The sequence below is a fragment of the Drosophila mauritiana genome, chromosome X (assembly GCF_004382145.1).
Source record: "Drosophila mauritiana strain mau12 chromosome X, ASM438214v1, whole genome shotgun sequence".
NCBI classification, from domain to species: Eukaryota; Metazoa; Arthropoda; class Insecta; order Diptera; family Drosophilidae; genus Drosophila; species Drosophila mauritiana.
This window is the reverse complement of record NC_046672.1, coordinates 8,333,074-8,353,434: the sequence shown is the minus strand read 5'-3', so window position 1 is coordinate 8,353,434 and position 20,361 is coordinate 8,333,074. Positions and strand designations below refer to the sequence as shown.

Sequence of the window (20,361 nt, the reverse complement as noted above, 5' to 3'; positions counted from 1 at the left end):
AAATGCCAAATGCCGCGCACAGTGTGACCATCCGCTAGTGAGGTGTAAATACCAAAAAGCTCACGCGCGGATGTTTCGGTTACACTACAACAAAAGCTTTTGGTAAAAATCGAGGCTAACGACTTTTTAAAACGCAATCTTTATTTAAAATGTTAAGCATTTATTGAAAAATAAATAATTGTCGCATTACAATGCAACCTTGGTTTACATGCAGCACATAGGAAGACTATATTTGAAATGGACTAAGGAAGGAAGAAATAAGAAATAAGAAAAGACTTCTTTCTTCAAATATTCAGCTATATTCTTAAATTTCACCTTTACTGGCAAAATAATTGCGCATCTTACTAATTAGGCTATTTCTTTATGCGGAAAAAGCGAAAAGAACGTTAAAAGTTTTAAAATAAAATCATGATTCTCACATCATTCCAAAAAACACAAACTTTTGTGAAAATTGCCTAATTTTGGAATAGTAAGTGGAACAAGCACGTGCGCCACATTGATTCGTGTTGGCAACGCCATTACGGTCGCAGGAGTTTCCTCATTTCTTTTGATTCGGCAACGAAAAAATCAAGTAAAATGCCCGGCCCACAGCGGAGAAACACGGTGGACAGCCAGAAGTATGCGGTGGAGGAGATCGTTGGAAAGCGCATCGTAAAAGGTCGTCTGCAGTTTCGAGTCAAGTGGATGCACTATCCGATGAAAGCGAACACATGGGAGCCAGTGGAAGAATTGGGCCACCTCCCGCTCTTGCTGGCCGATTATGAGGCGAAGCAGTACATGCGCTTCCGGAAGAAGCTGGCCGAGGCGGCAAAGCGCCCCAAATCCCGGGCCAAAAGCAAGGCTAAGAGCGCCCCCCGTCGACGCCAATCGCGCCACGTGCCCAGTGGCCAAGCAGCAACATCGGCTACATCGGGCTCGGCCGCAGCGGGCCAAGGAGTAAATGGGGAACGCGGCTCATTGATCGGCAGTAAGGAGCAATCATCAGGGAGTTCGGTGGTAGCTCGAGGAGTTGGTCTCGCGAATGAGCGCAAGCGTGTCGATCCGCTGGCTGTGGAGCATCCGATCACTTCACGCGGCACATCCGCGCAGGTACCGAACTGGAAATTGGAGCCGTACAGGAAGTCCTTCGGCTTGGCGCGTGGCCTGGAGCTGGAAAGGGTGCACCACTGCTACTTTGTTCGCAGGCAGCTCTTCATGTTCGTCACCTGGGTGGGACACACCACGATGGACGCGGTGCTGCTTAGCGACATACAACACGCATATCCGATGCCAATACTTAAATACTTTGAGAGTTTGGGCTTCCCCAATAACAAAGATGCCTGAATTCAAGGGAATCGCATTTCAAACATAGATTAAGCGTTTTTTTTTTTTTAACTCCATCTAGATAGCATAGCATTTTAACATGTTTGTACACAGCTCGATCGTCACTAAGCGATTGTTTAATCATTGGTCAAGCTTTCCGCGACATGTGACCAGATTTTAGTCGCCTTTCCAGCTGAGCTTCCGAAAATCTGATGCCTTATACTATGGCGCCATTCGCGCAGCCTCACTGATTGTGAACAAGTAAGCGGATACGCTGTTGGGCAAAGCATAAACACCAGCGATCAATATCGGAAATCACACGAGTGGCTGAAGTAAGCGAATGTAAACAATGCATATAAGCCAAGTTCAATGAGCCAAATCCAAGTAAACACATGAATTTAGCCACAGAACCGGTTGCTCCTGCTTATATTGCTTTCGTTTCGATTCTGGCTGCTATCAGAAAAGCCCAAAACTCGTGTCACAAAAGTCAAGAAGCATCCGAGCAGATAATACAGCTCGGGAATTAAACAAAAGTATTATTTTTTTGTTTGAAATTAATAAATTCAATTCGGCACGTGCGCAAAAGCGACAGTAATCAAAATGTATAATGTACGCGAATAACCTTTATTGTATTGCAAACAGAAAGTGCAAATTTATTGTAACGCTTTTTGGAATCTATGTTTGAAAAAAATGCACTCTGCTCTCTACACATTCACGTTTATAGAATTAAAAAATAAAACTTTTGTACTGCCCATCTATGGTATATGGTGTCGCTTTTCTCACTGTGTGTCCGTTGGCTTTCGGTTAATTGGCACTTGGAAGTTGGAAGTTGCCCGGCTGGTTTCTGCTTTCCGATCTGGGATCGCCACTTGTCGAGCTGACCCCACTGCAGTGCGCACCTGGCGCTGATCAAGAACGGAGGATGCGCATTCGGTCTGCCCATTCCACACCCACCCGTGTGTATCTGCACCTTCTGATGGTGTGGCTGCCACTTTTGGCAGGTGAGTACGCGAATACCTGATCGATCAGGGGTTTTCCCAGCTCAGTAGCGTTCAGTGACAGTGACTCACAGGAAATACACACATCCATGCAATGGTACTTTTTCGTCGCAGTTCACGCCACGCCCGCCATAAGTCCGCAGTCGCTGCGCGGCATCATCTTCCCCAAGGAATCCTTCGATGAGTGCCAACTGGACGACGTGGCGCGGACGAAGGGCACCTGCCGGCGCATGGAGGACTGTCCCAGTGCCCTGAACGGCTGGCTGGAGCGTCGCGAATCGCCCAAGACCTGCTACTTCGTGAGGTTCGACCACTACGTGTGCTGCGCCCCAGCTGCAGCTCCAATTGTCACCCGATCCAGCCAGCAGGGTAAGATGTCCCACCTCAACATATCCATGTCCACCAGTAACAATCATATTGTATTATTGCAAGTCATGTAAATCCTATTTCTATATAAACTGGCTTAAGATGGTATATAGCCTATAGTTTTGATAGTAGCCAATTAGTATAAGCTATTACTCATTAATATTTAATTTAAATATGTAAAAGAACAGGTTTTTGTTTAAATGCCGCAAGTGATAATGAGTTAATTACGAAATCTTGTAAATAAGTTTCATCCATGACTAACCACAGGGTATCCCCCTGGCGTTTCCATTTCCCCCAGCCTGCAACGAACTGAACATGGTGTCAAAGGTCAAAGAGAGCGACGAGTTCTTCGTGTCGGTGGTGGGCGGCAAGCCCACCCGTCCGCGGGAGTTCCCCTTCATGGCGGCACTGGGCTGGCGCTCGAACTTCGATCAGCGGATATACTACCGATGCGGCGGCGCCCTGATCGCCAACAACTTTGTGCTGACCGCAGCCCACTGTGCCGACTTGGGCGGGTAAGTTGGATCCGCTAGTCGGACGGGATGTTGAGCTCCTAATAATGTCGCCTCCTCCCTTCCAGTGAGCCACCCAGCCAGGTGCGCCTCGGTGGCGACAATCTAACCCTGACCGAGGGCGAGGATATAAGCATTCGGCGCGTGATCATCCATCCGGATTACAGTGCCAGCACGGCGTACAACGATATTGCGCTGCTGGAACTGGAGACGGCGGCCAAGCCGGAACTGAAGCCCACCTGCATTTGGACGCAGAAGGAGGTGGCCAACACGCTGGTCACGGCCATTGGTTATGGGCAGACCAGCTTCGCCGGCCTATCCTCCGCCCAGCTGCTGAAGGTGCCGCTGCAGAGCGTGAGCAACGAGGAGTGCCAGCCGCACTACCAGAAGGATCAGCTGGCCCAGGGCGTGCTGGGCACGCAGATGTGCGCCGGCGACATAACCGGCGAGCGGGACACCTGCCAGGGCGACTCCGGCGGACCGCTGCTCATGCAGGACGGCCTGCTCGGCTATGTGGTGGGCATCACATCGCTGGGACAGGGATGCGCCAGTGGACCGCCATCGGTCTACACCAGGGTCTCCAGCTTCGCCGACTGGATCGAGGGCATTGTGTGGCCGGTGCAGCAGGAGACAAACACATCGAAGCCCATCCAGATGACGACCAGTCCCGAATTCGATCTGCGGGCGACGATCTGAGATTTGCTTTTGACAACTTCATATATACAGGAATAGATCTACAAGATGATCCAGCAAGAAATTATTTGAATATTTACAAAATCAACCAATTTCAAGATGACGCATGGGAAATATTTATTTATGAGCTCGTTTAGTGTTTAAAACTTTATTTAAACTTACCCGTAAGCGAAAGCCAACTGCATATCAGCGCATATCGAATCAACAATTGAGATTTAAATAAACAGAACAATATTTATAGCAATCCATGTACGTTTGTTGGATTGGGTTTCTTGTTTGGGGAACCATGTTGCTTTTTCAGCCGATACCCATTGGATAAACAGCTGCGCAGCATGGATATATAAGTGGCCAGAACCACAGGAGACGGTTACTTGAGCACGAACCGCCGACCACCGACCACCTGCAAGATGTACCGCACCGAGACGCTGCTGTTAATCCTGACGAGCGTCGCGATACCGTCACTGGCCTATCTGCCCGACGTGAACATCTTCACCAACTACCGCACCGAGGTCTATAATGGTATGTGTGTATTGGTATTGGTGGTCAAGGGTGGCGGACTAATCAAGTAATCCTACAATATCGCCAGGCATTCCATCGGAGATTGATACGACACCGTTCGTGCGGATCGGGGATAACTACTATTACATCGAGCCCATGAACAAGGTGAATTGGTTCCAGGCGGCCGGCGCCTGTCGCATGATGAACGCCCACTTGGCCTCCATCGAGGATAAGCCGGAAATGGAGGCGCTGATCAAGTACATGAAGGCCAAGGGGTTCAAGAACAATGACTACTTTTGGATATCGGGCAACGACCTGGGCACCGAGGGCGCCTTCTATTGGATGTCCAACGGCCGTCCGATGACCTACGCCCCTTGGAACGGGCCCAAGCAAATGCCGGATAACTACGGCGGCAACGAGAACTGCGTCCACATGTTCGCCACCCGGGAGATGATCAACGATGCCAACTGCAAGATCCAGATGCTGTACGTCTGCGAGGCGACGGAGCCCAAAACCTTCAAGTTCACCTACATAAAGTGGTAGTTTTCGATTGGTTCCAAATAAAAGCTGCTTAATATCGAAATATATATAATAATATATATAGAAACCATAAGTTCAGTCGGGGATGGGGCAAAACTATATACTATATATTCAAAAAAACAAAAGTTGTAGTTTTTGCCGGCTTTTATTTGTCGCATCGTTTTGCTTATCGCTTCCGTTTTTCTCTTTTCGCTAATTATACAATCAGTTAGATTTACGATTTTTGCATACTAAATTGTTACGATTCCGATTCTTACACAGCTATTGAACTCTATCATATACAAGTATCGATCGATTCATTTGATTCACTTGAATTGAATTTAGTTGCGTTAAATGTAGTTAATTAAATTTAATTTAATTTATTAATACCCACTAATATCGCGACGACAAAAAACTGTGTGTGTGTTTCGAGTATATGCACACGTATTATGAAAGTTGGGAACTGCGAACGGAACGCAAAGGAAACGAAACGAAGGACAATGGGCAAAGATGGACGAAGGATGAAACGAGTTCGAACGCATGGAATCCAGTGGGGAAATGGGTTAGTTTTACAGTTAGTTCTGCGGCTTACTTGCTAGGCTAGGCGAAATCGTGATCGATACTGAAAAAATCTACGACATAACCTCAACATTCTAGCGAGTATGCGCATGTAATGGTGTCTTCGTGTGTGTGTGTGTGTTTTGGAGTGCTTATGTGCTTACATATGCTCTGGTACACAGTTATGTAGTCTAAGTAGTTTTCGATTTACGATTTACCATTTACGAGTCTTACGTGGCTAGATTGCTAATTCTAAACATTTGTTTGTCCACATTAATCCACAAGTTATGCATATAAATATTGTATATTTACCAATTAGTTAATATTAGTAACTACATTCATATAATTCATATAAATATTCAACAGACGAGTGCATAAATTTAATAATTCTTATATGTTACTCTCGCTCGCTCTCTCTCTATCTCTCTTTCCTTATTACTTTATCTCGCTCTATCGCAACCGCCTTCTCATTCTTACTAACGGCTCATTGCCCCGTCTTCCCCAGCTTTCTATGCTAACTTTACCGTTAAGTGTCCCTCTCTGTTCGGGTATCTGTGTGGGGGAGCCTTTGCGCTTGTGTGTGTTTGTGATGTGAGTGAGCAAGTGTATGTGTAAGGTGGGCTTCAAAGCTGCCAGCTTGTAGGAGTCGTCGTGCGAAAGGGAGAGCGCACCTTCGGCCTTTGTCAACATTGGACATCGCTTTATTCACACTAGGCAACAGAAAAAAAAGATATTGAACCTAAACTCGATTTCTGAAACTTTAGGTTTTGAACCACTCAAGGTCGATATTTCAGATTCAATACTATGAACTCTTAGCTCACGATTCACAAACTAGCTTAATATGTCGCAACTGTTCGAAAGGAAAGCCTTATGAGAAAGTAAAATATAAGTTAAATATTAAAATATTAGATATTACAAAACACAAACAGATATTACAATACAACAGATAAATCCATATTCAAATATGTTTTGATGTACAATTTTTTTTTGTATGTCATTTACAATCTCCAAGAATCAGAAATGTTGCGCTTTCAGAATGAAATTTTAAATATTGCCGCCTAGTATTACAGAGCTCTACGTTCGCGACTCGATTGACAAACATATTCGTAGACTATTAAGGTGACTTTACAATTAGTTGGGTTTATGTTTCTGGTTTGGGTTTTTTGTTGTTGTTTTGCTTTCTTTGTTTCTTCGTCTCTTACAAATGGAAAGAAGAACAGCCTAAAATGTTATACATGTACAAAGTCTAAATCTTCTTTTCTACTCTTCTGCTAGCTCCTTTTCGAAGTGTTTTTTAAAAACCTTTCTCAAAATGGCAGTGCGTTTAGAGGGGGCGTGGTTTGTGGGGCGGGAGGCGTGTCACAGGGGGCGGTAACTAAGTATTTACAAAGATTTGTGAACAACTATACAAACAAATGGCAGGAATATATGCAAAATGCACCACATTGCATAATCATAATAATCAATTAATCGTAAATAAGTTTAAACAAAAGATGCGTTGTAGGTTTTTTGCTTTTTTTTGTTGTTTCTTTGTTTTGTTTTTTTGTTTTTTTTTTTTGTTTTAGCTTAAAAACACAATTGCTTTGGGGTTGGACAATGTGTTCGAACAAGTTAAGTAGGCTCACAAACTTTTTATGGGAAGAGAGATTAGCATAATTTCATACTTCAGTTTATCAATCTTTTAAACCCTTACAATCTACTTATGAGCTAACAGTTATGGTACAATTAACTTTAATATATATCTATATATATAAATACATATATATATAAATATATATATATATATATATTTATTGTTTGCTTTCATGTTTATTTTAGAAACAAACTGAAATACATTTAGCGCGATCAGAGGCAAAGTTCCTAACTCTAGGCTTAGTAGGTCTGCGTCGCACTTCAAATTTAAGCAAGACGGCAGCGTAAAAGAAAGTAATCGCAGTTACATTGGAACTGCGAAGGGAAGCTTGGTTGAGGAAATGGTTTAGGATTAGGCAGAGGCGGGGGTCCGTGATATTTATTAGAAAAATGCAGCATAGTTTACAATTAACCTGAGAAAGAAATGTAATCCATAAATATTGCTAACTCGTAACTATCTCTTTCTCTCTCGCGCTCTCTTTCTCTCTCTGTCATAGACATACACAATATCCTCCTACATCCTATTCCTATCGCTCGTCACGCTGCTGATCCTGCCCGGACCTTGACGAACTGGAGCTGCTGCTAGCAATGGATGATTCTGAGGATATGGAAATGATTGATATTGCTGACGACGAATTCACCAGTGTTCCCCTTAGCGGCGGCAGTCGGCTGTTGTTGCTGCCGCTGCTGCTGCTGCTGTTGCTGCAATTGCTGCTGCTGTTCGACGCATTGCCAGCACTGATGATGGGCGATCCGCCCAACGATTTCTGGTATCGACTGCTGCCGCCCACCCGCAGATGCTGCGGCCGCTGCTGGTGGTGGTGCTGCTGCTGATGGTGATGTTGTTGTCGGTGACTATGATTGCCATGGCTGTGACTGTGATGGTGTTGCTGGTGATAGTTGGAGGAGGAGTTGGACTTGCTCAGCTGCTGTTGCATCGGCGGTGGCACGTAGTACTGCTGGTGGTAGTAGCCGCTGGAGTTGTGGTTGCTCCGCTGGTTGTAATTGCGTCCGCCACTGCCGTCACCGCCTCCCCTGCTGGAACCGGTGCCGCCGTCACCCGGTCTGATGAAGCCATTGCCTCCAGAAGTCTCTTGGTGCTGCTGATTTTGCTGTTGATCCTCAAGCTCGGGGTCCATTTCCTGGGCAGCGATGTGTGCGATTTCCGGCTGTTTTGGTGGTGAAGAGGTTATATATGTGTGCTTGCTGCTGCTGTTGCTTCTAGTCATGCTGGCTGCAGTTGCTCCCATGGTCTTTGGATGAAATTTTGTTTGGGCTTTCGGTTTCAGATACAACCGGGACTCAACTGCGGCCAGCATGGGAGCATAGCCGACCACCTGATGCCTGGGCATTAGGCAGCCGGCCACCACCAATCATCATGTGTCAAGGCGGGGGATTGTGTGCATTACCGACGAGCCTGTGGATGAGCTGCTGTTTCCGTTTCCATTGCCATTACCGCTCCAACTGTTCGACGCTGGCATTCCGACCGCGTGCACTGGCATGGGCATGGACATGTTGGACAGGCCATTTGGCGGCGATAGCGTGATGTCAACGACCTCCTGAGCACCCGACGTCGTCTCGACAACATCACCGTCCTTGCTATCCTCGGAGTCATCGCCCGACGAGGTGCTGCCGCGTCTATGGCGCGACTGCGATTGGTTCTGTGACTGCTGCTGCGCGTGTGTATGGGCCGTCGCATTCTGTTGCTGTTGCTGCTGTTGGACTCCGCCGGCTGAAACGCCCACGGTCACCACCGCCATCGTTGTAGTCGTCGTTACAGCAGATACAGTGGTCCCGGTCACATACGGCTGGCACAGATGGGCGCCAGGATGCGCGTGTCCGTGACTGTGCGCATGGCTGTGCCCGTGAGCGGTGGGCACCTGCACCGGATGATGGTACAGCTGCTGGACAACGGCGCCCGAGGGCATAATCACATATTTTGGCGCCCCATTGGCGGTGGCGTACGCAGTGGGAGCGGCAGTGGGCAGCGGCGAGATGCGATCCACCACCACCAGATGTTCGAAGTTCTCGCGGATCCATTCGCGATAATCGATCACGTCGTCGGTGATGTGGATGATTCGACCTGCATTGGCGAACAAAGGAAACCAAAACCATCACATCAATTCCACGAAACTATTGGTATATACGCGCATATAACAAAATTGTTGTTATCAACGTGTCAGCAGTAAAAATTGCTTAGCTATATGCAATTTTGTACTGTGAACTGTTGGATTGCATTAAAATATTTGTATTTTTTAGTTTAATTTGCTAATGAAGCGTGACTATCACTTACCCAGTATCGAGTTGACGCGCGGATCAATGCCGAGAAGGTTGAGCGGACTGACGGCGAGAGCGAGCACGCGGTAGGCGCACTTGAATGCCTGTTGCACCTGGAAGACGCCGTAGCTGCTTCGACCGATATCATTGCCCGGCGTCAGCGGATCCTCGATGCACAGGAGCGAGGGTCGATGGCCATCGACCATGTCACGCTGCAGCTCATCCTTGGGCATGTAGCGGCCACCGTTCTTTATGGAGATGCCGATCTTCATGTAGTTGAAGCGACGTCCGTAAAGCTCGAAGAACTCGAGGAGAAGCACCCCCAGATTGGCTGTATCGTGGTAGATACCGCGCGGATGCATCTGCAGGAAGCTGATGCACATAAGGATCAGCGAGTAGGAGGAGATGCCCCCCGTGAACACCTCGTTGAGATCGCGGAGCAGTAGGAACTGCTTCAGCACAAGCACTAGCTTCTCCAGCACTGGATAGTCGCGCTTAAACTTCTTAATCAGCTCCGCCGACTGAACACCACTCTGCATGTTGAACGATATGTCTACCTTCACTTGCGTTTCCCGGTCCGTTAACTTGATGATGGGCACTGATGCCTTGTCCAGAACACGCACCGTACAAGCCTCGGCGATACCGCGGCTCACTAGCTCGAACTCTAGCGTTCTCAGCGGCAGCTTCTCCCACAAACCTGAAAGTAAATTGAAGAGAAAATAGGATAAGTTAATAAAGCCCACCAATAAAAAGTCAATGCATGTGGGGGCCACTTAAAAAGCTAGTCCCGTCCCTTCACTCACCTAACACAACGAGATCTATGTCGGAGGTGGGCAAAAAGAGGCCAGTGCGAAAGGAGCCAAAGATCTCGACTACCGCCTGTGGCCAGATGGAATGGACAACGGCCTCGATGCGCTTGACCACCTCGTTGCGGATGGCGTGTTCGCAGGGCGTGGGCAGGACGTACTGATAGAAATGCTCGATCTCCTCGTGCAGCCCGATAACGCCCTCGCCATACGGATAGTCCGGCTTGCGCCACGGTTCGCCCTTGTACTTGGCGATCATCTCCATATGGTTGTTCATATAGTAGTGGGCTCCGCCAGCCTTGTTCTCCGGCCGTTTCTTCCGCGACGGATTGTAGTAGATGCTGTTCGTTCGGCTGGCGGGCGTGGTCGTTGACTGTGGCGGGTTGTTGCTGGTATCGCTCATACTAGTGGCTGGACCAGTCGTGGTCGCAGCTGTGCTTGACGCTGTGGTCACCGGACTATTTGTACCGGTACCTCCTGCTCCTGTTGACGTTCCCGTTCCTGCTCCTGGTCCGTTGGTTGAACTGCTGTTGGCGGGTGAGTTATTGTCCCGATTCGTGGTGGAATCTGCCGACGAGCTAGTGCTGCCGCCGCTGGTGGTGTTGATGTTAGTGCTGTTGCGCTGAGTGGTACCGTTGAGCTGCTGCTGTTGTTGTTGCTGCTGCAGGATCTCCAGGGAATCCGCTCGGAAATTGAGCACCCGATTTAGCGTGCTGTAGGGTCGCGATAAGTAGGGTTTGGCCGATGAATTGTTACCAGTGTTATTGGTCGTGTTGGTGATAGTGTTATTGATGTTATTATTGTTGTTGTTGTTGTTGTTGTTGTTACCACTATTGTTGCTGCTGCTGCTGCTGCTCGTGCTCCCATTAATCGCCGTCGTCTGCTGTAGCTGTTGATTAAGCAATGCGCCCATCTCCTGGGCATTCGTCTCCCAAATCTTTAACCATGTGCACAACGATGGTCCCTCCTGTTCCTTCTGAAACCAGCCAACAAATGGATCCATTCAAGACGGGTTCACACGGCTGTTGGCTGGGCGGGAAACGAGGGGGGCGCGCGTCTCTCCTTCGCTTCGTCCTTTCTCCTCTATCCTCTGCGTCCTGGTGGCCTGAATATATAGACGTGTCTCTATATAGATCCGATGTGATATTTGTGCTCCACAGGGAAAAATTAGCAATAGTCTCCTTGCTGCCGGGACTACACCTCTTTGAATGCGGTCAGCATTCAAGTGCTGTAAAGAGTGTCACAAGAAATGTTAATTAGTTACCGGAGTCGGAGTTACGCGTATCTATAGCTACACATACGCTACGTTCAACGGCTCAAACACTAGAACTGTCAACAGTTTTATTATGACAATTATTAATATGACAATTTTACACTAAAGTCAATGCCATTTTAATTCAGGTATATTCTGGTATAGTAGACTTTTCGATCTTATTTGTTAACAATTAATGTTAAACAAGGCTGAACTCGTAGGTTGATTAATATTATTAACTCATCACTCAATAAATATGCCAGTGTTGCAGTTTTGCGATCATTATTAGCACAATTAAAAACAAAAACTATTGAGAGATTGGCCTATATTAGGAAAGTTCTGGAAGAACCAACAGCCTCCATTTGTTCACCAAGTACAACTATGCACATTTCGATATAATCTACAGTTATATTTCGACGCTTAAACCAGACTCATTGTTTATGATAATCCCAAGTAATATTCAAGTAATTTGACAAATCAACTAAATACTGATATCAGAGTACTGTTATCGATGTATAGATTTTAGGTTAACTCGGGGGATAAATAAACAAAGGAATGGGGTGGAGATTGGAGAAAAGGAAACAATAGTAACAGTAGTTGTTGGTGCTGCTCTTGTTATTGTTGCTCTTTAAAAGGGGTTTGCATGCATTTTACACAAAATGGAAAGCGTAAATGGCAAACTATTGCAAATTATGCGCTCTTTTTCTACAAATAGAAATGCCCCGCTCTCTCTCAAAACCCCCACCCCCTAACCCTTTCAAACGAACGCTCTTATTCACTCCTTTTTGCAAACCAACTGCAGCTGAAGCGTTTAAAGGCGCCAGTCGAAAATTGTTTTTCAGAGCGCAAAAAATCACACATACACACCCGCTAGAAAAAAAAAAAACAAAAATGGGCCACAACAAAATGGTTTTTCACATACGAAAAGCAAATCAAAATGCAATAAAAACAACAAGCAATACGAAAAAAAAAAAACAGAGGGAAAAACAGCTCACGAGACTCCGAGACCAGCAAATAAATGACTTCCAAAGTGATATTATATCTCGCACCAATACACTGATAGCTACTCTAGTTTTGTGCAGTGTGCGTGTGACTCTGTTGGGTGTGTGCGTTTGTGTGTGAGTGTGCAAGGGCGTACAGGTGGCCGTAGTATGGGGGTGGGAGTGGGAGCGGGACAGCACACATGCACATGTACCGAAAGGCGGCTTCGATTATGCAAAAAAAAATATAGTACAATAAAAAAAAAGGAAAAGAAATATCGAAAGAAAGGCAGAGAAACCGCTAAGTGCACACACACCTACACCTAATGCATATTTTACCCGATACGATTTTCATTTGCTGGCTGAATTTTCGGTAAAAAACTTAGTTGCATTTGGCAGAGGAAAACTCCCGTACACCCACACATATTTACAGCAGGCCATCGCGCACATGTACTTGTACATTTTAGGCAAATTAACACTTTCTTAATGTTGGCCAGTGTTGGCTAACGTCACAAGGAAAGCAAGCGAGAGAGTGCGGCAAAGTGATATTGAAGAAAGGCGGAAAGAGAGAGCGATTTATTGTTTTAACCGGCAAAAAACATACAGAGGCTCAAATTAGTCGGAGTAATTAATTGCAGTGGATATCGATAGACGGGCAGCGGTGTTGCCACCTGGCTGCCAAGGGCTCTCTCTCTTTACAGCACTGTCCGGGGCAAATGTAAACATTTAATTTATGCAACCGCTGCAGTAATTAAGCGAAAATCAATTAAGGAGACTACTCCAAACGCACACCCGCTCTCCCCCCGTATTCTATCGCACGCACACACATGCGTATCGAACTGCTCTTCACATGATTTCTCGCGTAATTCAGTTGGAATTTTTCACACACAATTCGTTTCTTCTTTTTTTTTTAGCCGTTTTACCTTGACAAGTTTTGGTTCTCGTTGCGATTGCGTTGTATTTCAAGTTTATCACACATACATATACTCACACCTACACACGCAGCAAAACGTGAACAAAATACACATGGTGGTTATACAAAATAATCCAAGTTATATTATGCCAGTTGTATTATTGTGCAGCACAAAACCCGCCCAAAAATTAATGGAAAATTACAGTTGTTGTCGGTCGGCGTCGCAACTGCTTCTTCCGCTCTTTCTTACTGTCTCTCTCTCCCTCCGCATTATATATCCTTATAAGCACTAACAATTTCTGCTTCTCGCTCACTTTCGTTGCGCTGACGATGGGGCTCTCTCTTTCACTCCTTGCTGCCTCTATGCCTTTTATGCACACCCCACACACCCGCACACAGAGAGACATTCGCAGCACATACAGACGCACACGACTGGTTCTTTCGAGAATCGAACATTACCGAATTTATCAAATAGCGCTTCACAATTGTGCATTTCCTGTGCAGATCGCAGGCCTCAATCGTCGCACGATTGTGTTTCGCCTTTTTGCAGCGTTCCCTGTCAATTTCTGTTGATTTATATTGCAATTTGCGTGCGAACACGCGACCGTTTCGCGATAGAGCTGGTTCACGAATCGATTGATGTGACGTTAGTGACGTTATCGATAGACCTGATAAGCGAAAGGTGGATGTGCTCGCTAGATCTGCCAAGGCTGCCAACATCGCTAAGTGAACGGTCCTATTACAAGATATCGATGACATCCAAATATTTTGTTAATTATAGTTTCAAATTTAACAGTAACATAAAAAAATATATTAAAACATTATTATATTAAAAACTCCGGTTAGCATTTGTTATTGGGGGGCTGTCCATGATATTTCCACCTACTCAACTGACAGGACGCATAACCAACTTCGTTCGAAAAAAAACCGTGTGATTATTATAAACAATTAGTATTATTTATCCTGTGGCTTATGCGATTGGTGGGGTCATGCGATATTCGGGCTTTCACCATGTGATCTGTACTGATGTACAGTTCCGCCGCTAATCAGACGTCATCACTGATTCACCAGCTACGTGGTGAGCAAGAGGGAGTTTTTGTCTGTGTCTTGCATTCCCATTCGTCGGCTGGCGAAGGCAATGATGAAACAGCGAGGAATTCCATTCGGAGCTTAGCTGTGTAGCGAAGCGAATCGCTTCCATTAGGGATTTTCATCCATTCGTAAACTCAATATATTCACTTTAATGCTGAAAATTAACGAAACAACTGAAATCAAGAGGCTTTGCCTCGCCACCGAGCATAGTCATATCGCAGCCAATGCCATGCTGCTGACAAAGATAGATGGTATGTTTGTGACATACCTTATAACACCGGATCATACACCCACTACCTAACCCACCTAGAACTCAATTCACGAGTCCTGTCGCAGAGCGCGGAAATCGAAAACTTGACAAGGGCGGTTAAGACACTCACGGAATTCGTTAAGCAGTCGATGAAAACGACCAAGCCGAAGGCGAAGGGAAATCCGGACGATGATTTTCCAATTCTGTGTGAGAAAGATCTGGTCGAAGTGGATCACAAGATAAGCCAGGACTCCAGGGGGATCTATGTAAGTTTCCCCTTCCTCATGCTTTTCCCTCACTAGAATATATATATGTATACAGTTGTACTCATATGATCCTTGATCAGACGAATTCCATACGGAAATTCCTGCGCCAGGGAAGATTAAGTCGAACCATAAGACTCATTTTCTCCGAAGACATCCTCCTGAACTACAATATCGATGGGAATCAGAAGAAGAAAAGACTTAAAGATCACGAACATCTGTTTCGTTCGCTTATGAGTAAGTTTAGTGCTCGATATCGAACTTTTAGTGGTCCACTCAATAATTGTTCCCAACTACAGACGCCATCGGTCAGGTGGAACCGACGCTACCCTCGGAAAAAGTCTTATCCAAAGCCATGAGATGCGTAAAGAATTGCGCAGCTAAAAAGAAGGGCAAGGTAGATGAAGACCCCTTGTCCTTTTTGAACGTGGATATGAACGGCGTACAGAAATCATAACTATGCCCATGTGAGATGACATAGTAGAAACAAGGATAAATTTAATTATAAGTAATGATTTACGGGCGAATCAACCCGAGTTGAGGATGAATACCCAAATAGTGGTTGATGAATCATCATAACTTTGTTGAGAAGTTTTCACTTCAGGAAGAAGAGCGAGAGCACAACAAAAGACGAAAGGAAAACATCGATTTCTCACTATGCTATCGATGTTTCAGGTCTTCAAGGTTGCCTAGTTGTCTTTATATGATTACTAAATGCCACATTTTTTTTATATAATATAATTATTAAATGCCTAGTGATATTACCATTATCACTCTTGTGAAAGCAATTTATTTATTGATGTGTTGTCCACCAGCAAGAAGTTTATTTGCGCGGTTTCGATGCCATCGCTAGGTGCGGGTGGTTGGCATCGGTGGTGTGCCATCTCTAAATTGCGGTTTACCTTAACCAAGTGGAAGAGTGAAACTCCGGTCTTCATTGGTTGACTCGCGCAAACGAAAAGGAAACCATGGCGCTGGCCATTAAGAAGCGCTTAGGCACCTACGTGGAAACGGTGGACGGGTCGCCGCCGGTGAAGAAGCTGCGTTTGCAAACGCTGGCCGCTGATACCAAGGGCGGGAAATCCGGAAAAGCGGGCAATGTGGAGCGCAAGCTGACGGCGCTCAACCAACTGGACGCCTATGTGGGCAACCTGCCCTCCGGCGCGTTGGTCCTGCCCACTGGGACACCAGTTGCATCAACGGGAGCTCCGTCAACAGGTGTAATCGGAAATCCGCCGGCTGCGGCGACTGGAGCTCCCCCAATGACAGCCGCTAATAGCAGAGAACTGCTGGAGCTCTTGGTCAAGATCACCGATGAGATATCCTACGAGGACGTGGAAATGGGCGAGCTTAAGGAGGTGGCCAGCAAGATCTTCCAACTTTATCAGCTACAGGAACGCGATAGCGACACCTCCATCCGGGTGAAGCTGCTCGAACTGCTGTCCGGATTGGGTTGCGAGTGTGCCACCGAGCAGGCGCTTACCATGATCATCGACTACTTTATCTTCTTGTTGAGGAAGGAGGTGTCCCAGAAGGTGCTCGCCCAGGGCATGATGTGCCTGTTTCGAATCGGGGAGCGCAGGAAGCACATGTTGCCCATATCGTACAAAACCCAGGTGGCCCACCTGGCCAAGGAGCAGCTCCGCTCCGGTTCCACGCATACGCAGAAGAACGCCATGCTGGTGATCGGTCGTTTTGCCACCAAAATGGAGGGTGAGCGTCATTACGTATGGAAGTTAGCCTTCTACATCGACTCGCAGGACTCGAGCGTTCGTGCCCAGGCTCTGCACGCCCTGCTGACCCTCGGCGAACGGGGATCCCAGCTGCCGGCGGTGCTCTACAAGCGTGCCGTCGAGGCCATGAAGGATGACTACGAGTGCGTGCGCAAAGAGGCACTGCAGCTGGTCTTCATGCTGGGCAATCGGCATCCGGACTATATTTTACCCTCGGACCGTCAGCAGGAGGAGCTGCGCATGATAGACGCTGCGTTCAGCAAGGTCTGCGAAGCCCTGTGCGATCTATCGCTGCAAATTCGCGTGCTCGCAGCGGAACTGCTGGGTGGGATGACCGCCGTAAGCAGGGAGTTCCTACACCAGACACTCGACAAAAAGCTGATGAGCAATCTGCGCCGGAAGCGGACGGCGCACGAGAGAGGTGCTCGCCTGGTGGCCAGCGGAGAGTGGTCATCGGGTAAACGGTGGGCGGACGATGCGCCGCAAGAGCACCTCGATGCTCAGAGCATCTCAATTATAGCCAGCGGCGCCTGTGGCGCCCTTATACATGGTCTAGAGGATGAGTTCCTGGAGGTGCGTACTGCTGCAGTGGCCTCTATGTGCAAGCTTGCTCTATCTCGACCGGATTTCGCGGTGACCAGCCTGGACTTCCTTGTGGACATGTTCAACGACGAGATCGAGGATGTGCGGCTGAAGGCCATCTATAGTTTAACGGCCATTGCCAGGCACATAGTGCTGCGCGAGGATCAGCTGGAGATAATGCTTGGATCGCTTGAGGATTACTCCGTGGACGTGCGCGAGGGACTACATCTCATGCTGGGCGCCTGCAGAGTGTCCACACAAACGTGCCTGCTAATGGTGGTGCAGAAGCTGCTAGATGTGCTGGCCAAGTATCCACAGGATCGGCACTCCACGTACGCCTGCATGCGCAAGATTGGCCAGAAGCATCCGCATTTGGTGATGGCTGTCGCCGTCCACCTGCTTTACGTGCATCCCTTCTTTGAGACGCCCGAACGTGATGTCGAGGATCCAGCGTATCTGTGCGTTCTGATACTTGTCTTCAATGCTGCAGAACACCTGGTGCCCATTATCAGTTTGCTGCCCACGGCCACCCATCGCCATTACGCCTATCTGAGAGACTCGATGCCGAATCTGGTGCCCCAGTTGCCCATCGAGGGTGCGTCCTCGGCGAGTGCGACGCACAGGATCGATTCGGCTGTGCACCAAGCTGGCAGTTCGGCGGAGTACTTGCAGATGATTCTCAGTCACATCGAAGAGATCTTCACAATGACTGACGAGCGCTTGGAGCTGCTCCAGACTGCCCAGTCTAATCTGCAGGTTTGTACGCCCGCCGGGCTTATTATAACTGAACCACTGATGTTTACTATGTTTGTTTTATTAATTTTAGCGCTTGGGATCCATTGATGCGGGCATGTACGGCACCTCAAACTTTCTAGAGACCTTCTTGGCGGCCCAGATCCAGATCGAGCAGATGCAGCGCTGCGCCAGCACGCAACGCAGCAGGGTGCCCTTGAAGGAATCACTGGCAGCGCTCATCCGAAACTGTCTCAAGCTGCAGCACACGTTCTCCGGCCTCAATTACGGCGATATCTTGCAGGTGAAGCAGCTGCGCCTGAGGGCTTGCGCGCTTCACTTGGTCCTCGTGGTCAGGGATCGCTCACAGAGTGCCTTGGGCCCGTGCCAGATGCTTTTGCAAACCGCCGGCGATATAAGTGAGTTCATCAAGGCGAATACGAAGGATGAGGAGGAGAAGCCACCGGTGATAGAGCCCGATATGCCCATGAAAGCGGGGGTCAGTAGGGATGCCCAGCCCGATAGCTTCACCCGGCAGCTGCTAAGCAAACTGGATGGCATATCGGATCCCAAGCCGGGTCGCGTCTTTCGCGAAATACTGCCGCTGGTCCAGCAGGCTCCTCCGCTTGCATTGCCACCCGCCAATGATAAAATACGCCGCTGCGTGGCCAACATCCTCGAGCCATGTCCGCTGCAATCGCAGGATAATGTAATTAAGGTCACGGCTGGCCTGATAGCAGCCGTTCCTTTTGTGGCGGAAATCGACAATCTGCTGGAGTCCCAGAAGGCGGACATGAGGATCAAGATCAAGTATCCGGACCAGCACATGCACACCGTGGTGCCGAAGCAGAGTGACTTCAAGCCCATTATGACGGAGCAGGGCGAGCACAAGACCAACGTGCGCCTGCGCACCACAATCCTGCTGTCGCACAGCGTTTGGACGGAGTCGTCGCTGGTGGAGATCCAGCTGTGCCTGGCCGTGCGTCCCGGCAGCGAACTGGAGCTCTGCAAGCCGGCCAAGGTGTTGTTCGCACCCAAACCAGTCAGGCGGGGCATTTAGCCTGACTCCCAGGCAATGGACTAGGTGCTTTCTGGCCGTGAGACGCGGAGCGAGAAGCTGACAACGCCTCACAGCCGCTGGAAGAGCAGGAGGACCCAGGGAAGCGGGGCAACGAGCAAGTGTTAGTTAAATATATGTGATTGTTTAAGATACCATAGCAGTTGATGAGAAAAGTTCTTTCTAAATCGAAAAAACTGAATGTTTAGAGCATCAGTTGTGTGTAGCTTATATCATAATCATATGTTTAAGAAGAATTCATTTTAAATAAAGTGTGTACCATAAATCTTTGAGAAATTGTACATAATTTAAAATACTTACTATGGGGGGAATTAAACGCCGAAGACTTGATCATTTTATATAGTTTCTATAGTTTATTTCTCATTATAGGTTTTACAGCTTACACGTTTTCTGATCATTTTTCTGGATAGCCTTTTCTCCATTTTCTCGTTTTGATTATTCTCCTGCTTTTTCTGATCTGGTTGTGGATTTTGTAGACGCTGCTTTCATTTATGCTTGTTTGTTGTATACGAATTTGTTAATCTTAAGTTTATATTTGATTCGCTAAAAACTCATTTTAAAAAAGTACTTTGTATTCTTGTGTTTTATCATTTGTTTTCGATTTCGTTCTGCGTAATATTTAAGTTGTTGTTAGGCCTTTGGTTAGCAATAATAATCGTAATAATCATATGCAAGTAAATTGATCAAGTTGGATATTACTGAGTGGTTAGATAAGTAGTTCTTGTTGCAAACATTTTCAGCATGCTGTGAAAAATATACGTACAATACAAACACATCGATTTCCAAACCACACAAAAGTCGATAATTAATAGCGTTTATCGTTAATTGTTCATCGTGTCTTCTTGTTTCTTGCTAGGAATCACAGTATTGTGCAAATTACCATTATTAGTTTCAAAAATGTTTGCTTGGGATGTTGTTTAGCTTTCGGCATTCTGAGTTTTCAATTTTGAATTCCTCGACTGGCGCTTATTAGAGTGTGTAAATTCTTATGATTCTGTAAATGTAGATGTAAATGTAAAATAGAACCCGACACAGGCAGTGCAGTTGTTGTTGTTGTTGTTGTTGTTGTGGTTCTATCGCTATCGAAATCTTAAGCTCTGTCATCGAAGACGAGCGATTATTTCGAAAATTCCACTGATGAACACTTTAGTTAGTTTTTAATTTCATACGACAAAAGAGGAAATATTAGTTTAGTTAATTGGTTTACGTTTGGTTTTTCAGTTTCCACATTGTTATTGACTATTTTGAGTTTTTATTTTGGGAAATCACAATATCTATGCAAAATCTTATACATCTCTCTATATGTTTTGTATGTATATATATAT

The 20,361-nt window shown here is 46.7% G+C and overlaps 6 protein-coding genes across 9 annotated transcripts; 5 read left to right on the top strand and 1 right to left on the bottom strand.

The window, feature by feature from the left end:
• Positions 1 to 504: 504 nt before the first annotated feature.
• LOC117147887 (chromo domain-containing protein LHP1-like) lies at positions 505 to 1,438 on the top strand. The gene has a single exon (XM_033314971.1). The coding sequence runs from the start codon at positions 577 to 579 to the stop codon at positions 1,321 to 1,323; it is 747 nt and encodes a 248-aa protein (XP_033170862.1). The 5' UTR covers positions 505 to 576; the 3' UTR covers positions 1,324 to 1,438.
• Positions 1,439 to 1,551: 113 nt separating this feature from the next.
• LOC117147886 (serine protease snake) lies at positions 1,552 to 4,115 on the top strand. The gene is made up of 5 exons (XM_033314970.1): positions 1,552 to 1,634; positions 2,125 to 2,303; positions 2,415 to 2,669; positions 2,965 to 3,181; positions 3,247 to 4,115. Exons 2-5 carry the CDS (start codon positions 2,225 to 2,227, stop codon positions 3,872 to 3,874), a joined length of 1,179 nt encoding a protein of 392 aa, XP_033170861.1. The 5' UTR covers positions 1,552 to 1,634; positions 2,125 to 2,224; the 3' UTR covers positions 3,875 to 4,115.
• A 140-nt stretch (positions 4,116 to 4,255) lies between these two features.
• LOC117147633 (C-type lectin 37Da) lies at positions 4,256 to 4,945 on the top strand. Its single transcript, XM_033314601.1, has 2 exons — positions 4,256 to 4,390; positions 4,458 to 4,945. The coding sequence occupies exons 1-2, from the start codon at positions 4,279 to 4,281 to the stop codon at positions 4,910 to 4,912; spliced, it is 567 nt and encodes a 188-aa protein (XP_033170492.1). The 5' UTR covers positions 4,256 to 4,278; the 3' UTR covers positions 4,913 to 4,945.
• Positions 4,946 to 5,038: 93 nt separating this feature from the next.
• Positions 5,039 to 13,955, bottom strand: LOC117146594 (non-canonical poly(A) RNA polymerase protein Trf4-1). Of its 2 annotated transcripts, none has more exons than XM_033312916.1 (5): positions 13,766 to 13,955; positions 10,159 to 11,389; positions 9,372 to 10,052; positions 8,488 to 9,161; positions 5,039 to 8,247 (listed from the first exon to the last, which is right to left on the bottom strand). In XM_033312916.1, exons 2-5 carry the CDS (start codon positions 11,162 to 11,164, stop codon positions 7,606 to 7,608), a joined length of 3,003 nt encoding a protein of 1,000 aa, XP_033168807.1. In that variant the 5' UTR covers positions 11,165 to 11,389; positions 13,766 to 13,955; the 3' UTR covers positions 5,039 to 7,605. The 2 variants fall into 2 exon arrangements, with proteins under 2 accessions (XP_033168807.1, XP_033168808.1); XM_033312917.1 differs by lacking the exon at positions 13,766 to 13,955 and adding an exon at positions 12,815 to 12,832.
• Positions 13,956 to 14,367: 412 nt separating this feature from the next.
• LOC117146595 lies at positions 14,368 to 15,699 on the top strand. 3 transcript variants are annotated; one of them, XM_033312918.1, is made up of 4 exons: positions 14,371 to 14,649; positions 14,709 to 14,914; positions 14,995 to 15,148; positions 15,211 to 15,695. In XM_033312918.1, the coding sequence occupies exons 1-4, from the start codon at positions 14,550 to 14,552 to the stop codon at positions 15,366 to 15,368; spliced, it is 618 nt and encodes a 205-aa protein (XP_033168809.1). In that variant the 5' UTR covers positions 14,371 to 14,549; the 3' UTR covers positions 15,369 to 15,695. The 3 variants fall into 3 exon arrangements, with proteins under 3 accessions (XP_033168811.1, XP_033168809.1, XP_033168810.1); XM_033312920.1 differs by lacking the exon at positions 15,211 to 15,695 and having other exon boundaries at positions 14,368 to 14,649; positions 14,970 to 15,088; XM_033312919.1 differs by lacking the exon at positions 14,371 to 14,649 and having other exon boundaries at positions 14,824 to 14,914; positions 14,970 to 15,148; positions 15,211 to 15,699.
• A 180-nt stretch (positions 15,700 to 15,879) lies between these two features.
• LOC117146593 (integrator complex subunit 4) lies at positions 15,880 to 19,312 on the top strand. Its single transcript, XM_033312915.1, has 2 exons — positions 15,880 to 17,982; positions 18,053 to 19,312. The coding sequence occupies exons 1-2, from the start codon at positions 15,880 to 15,882 to the stop codon at positions 19,016 to 19,018; spliced, it is 3,069 nt and encodes a 1,022-aa protein (XP_033168806.1). The 3' UTR covers positions 19,019 to 19,312.
• The last annotated feature ends 1,049 nt before the right edge of the window (positions 19,313 to 20,361 follow it).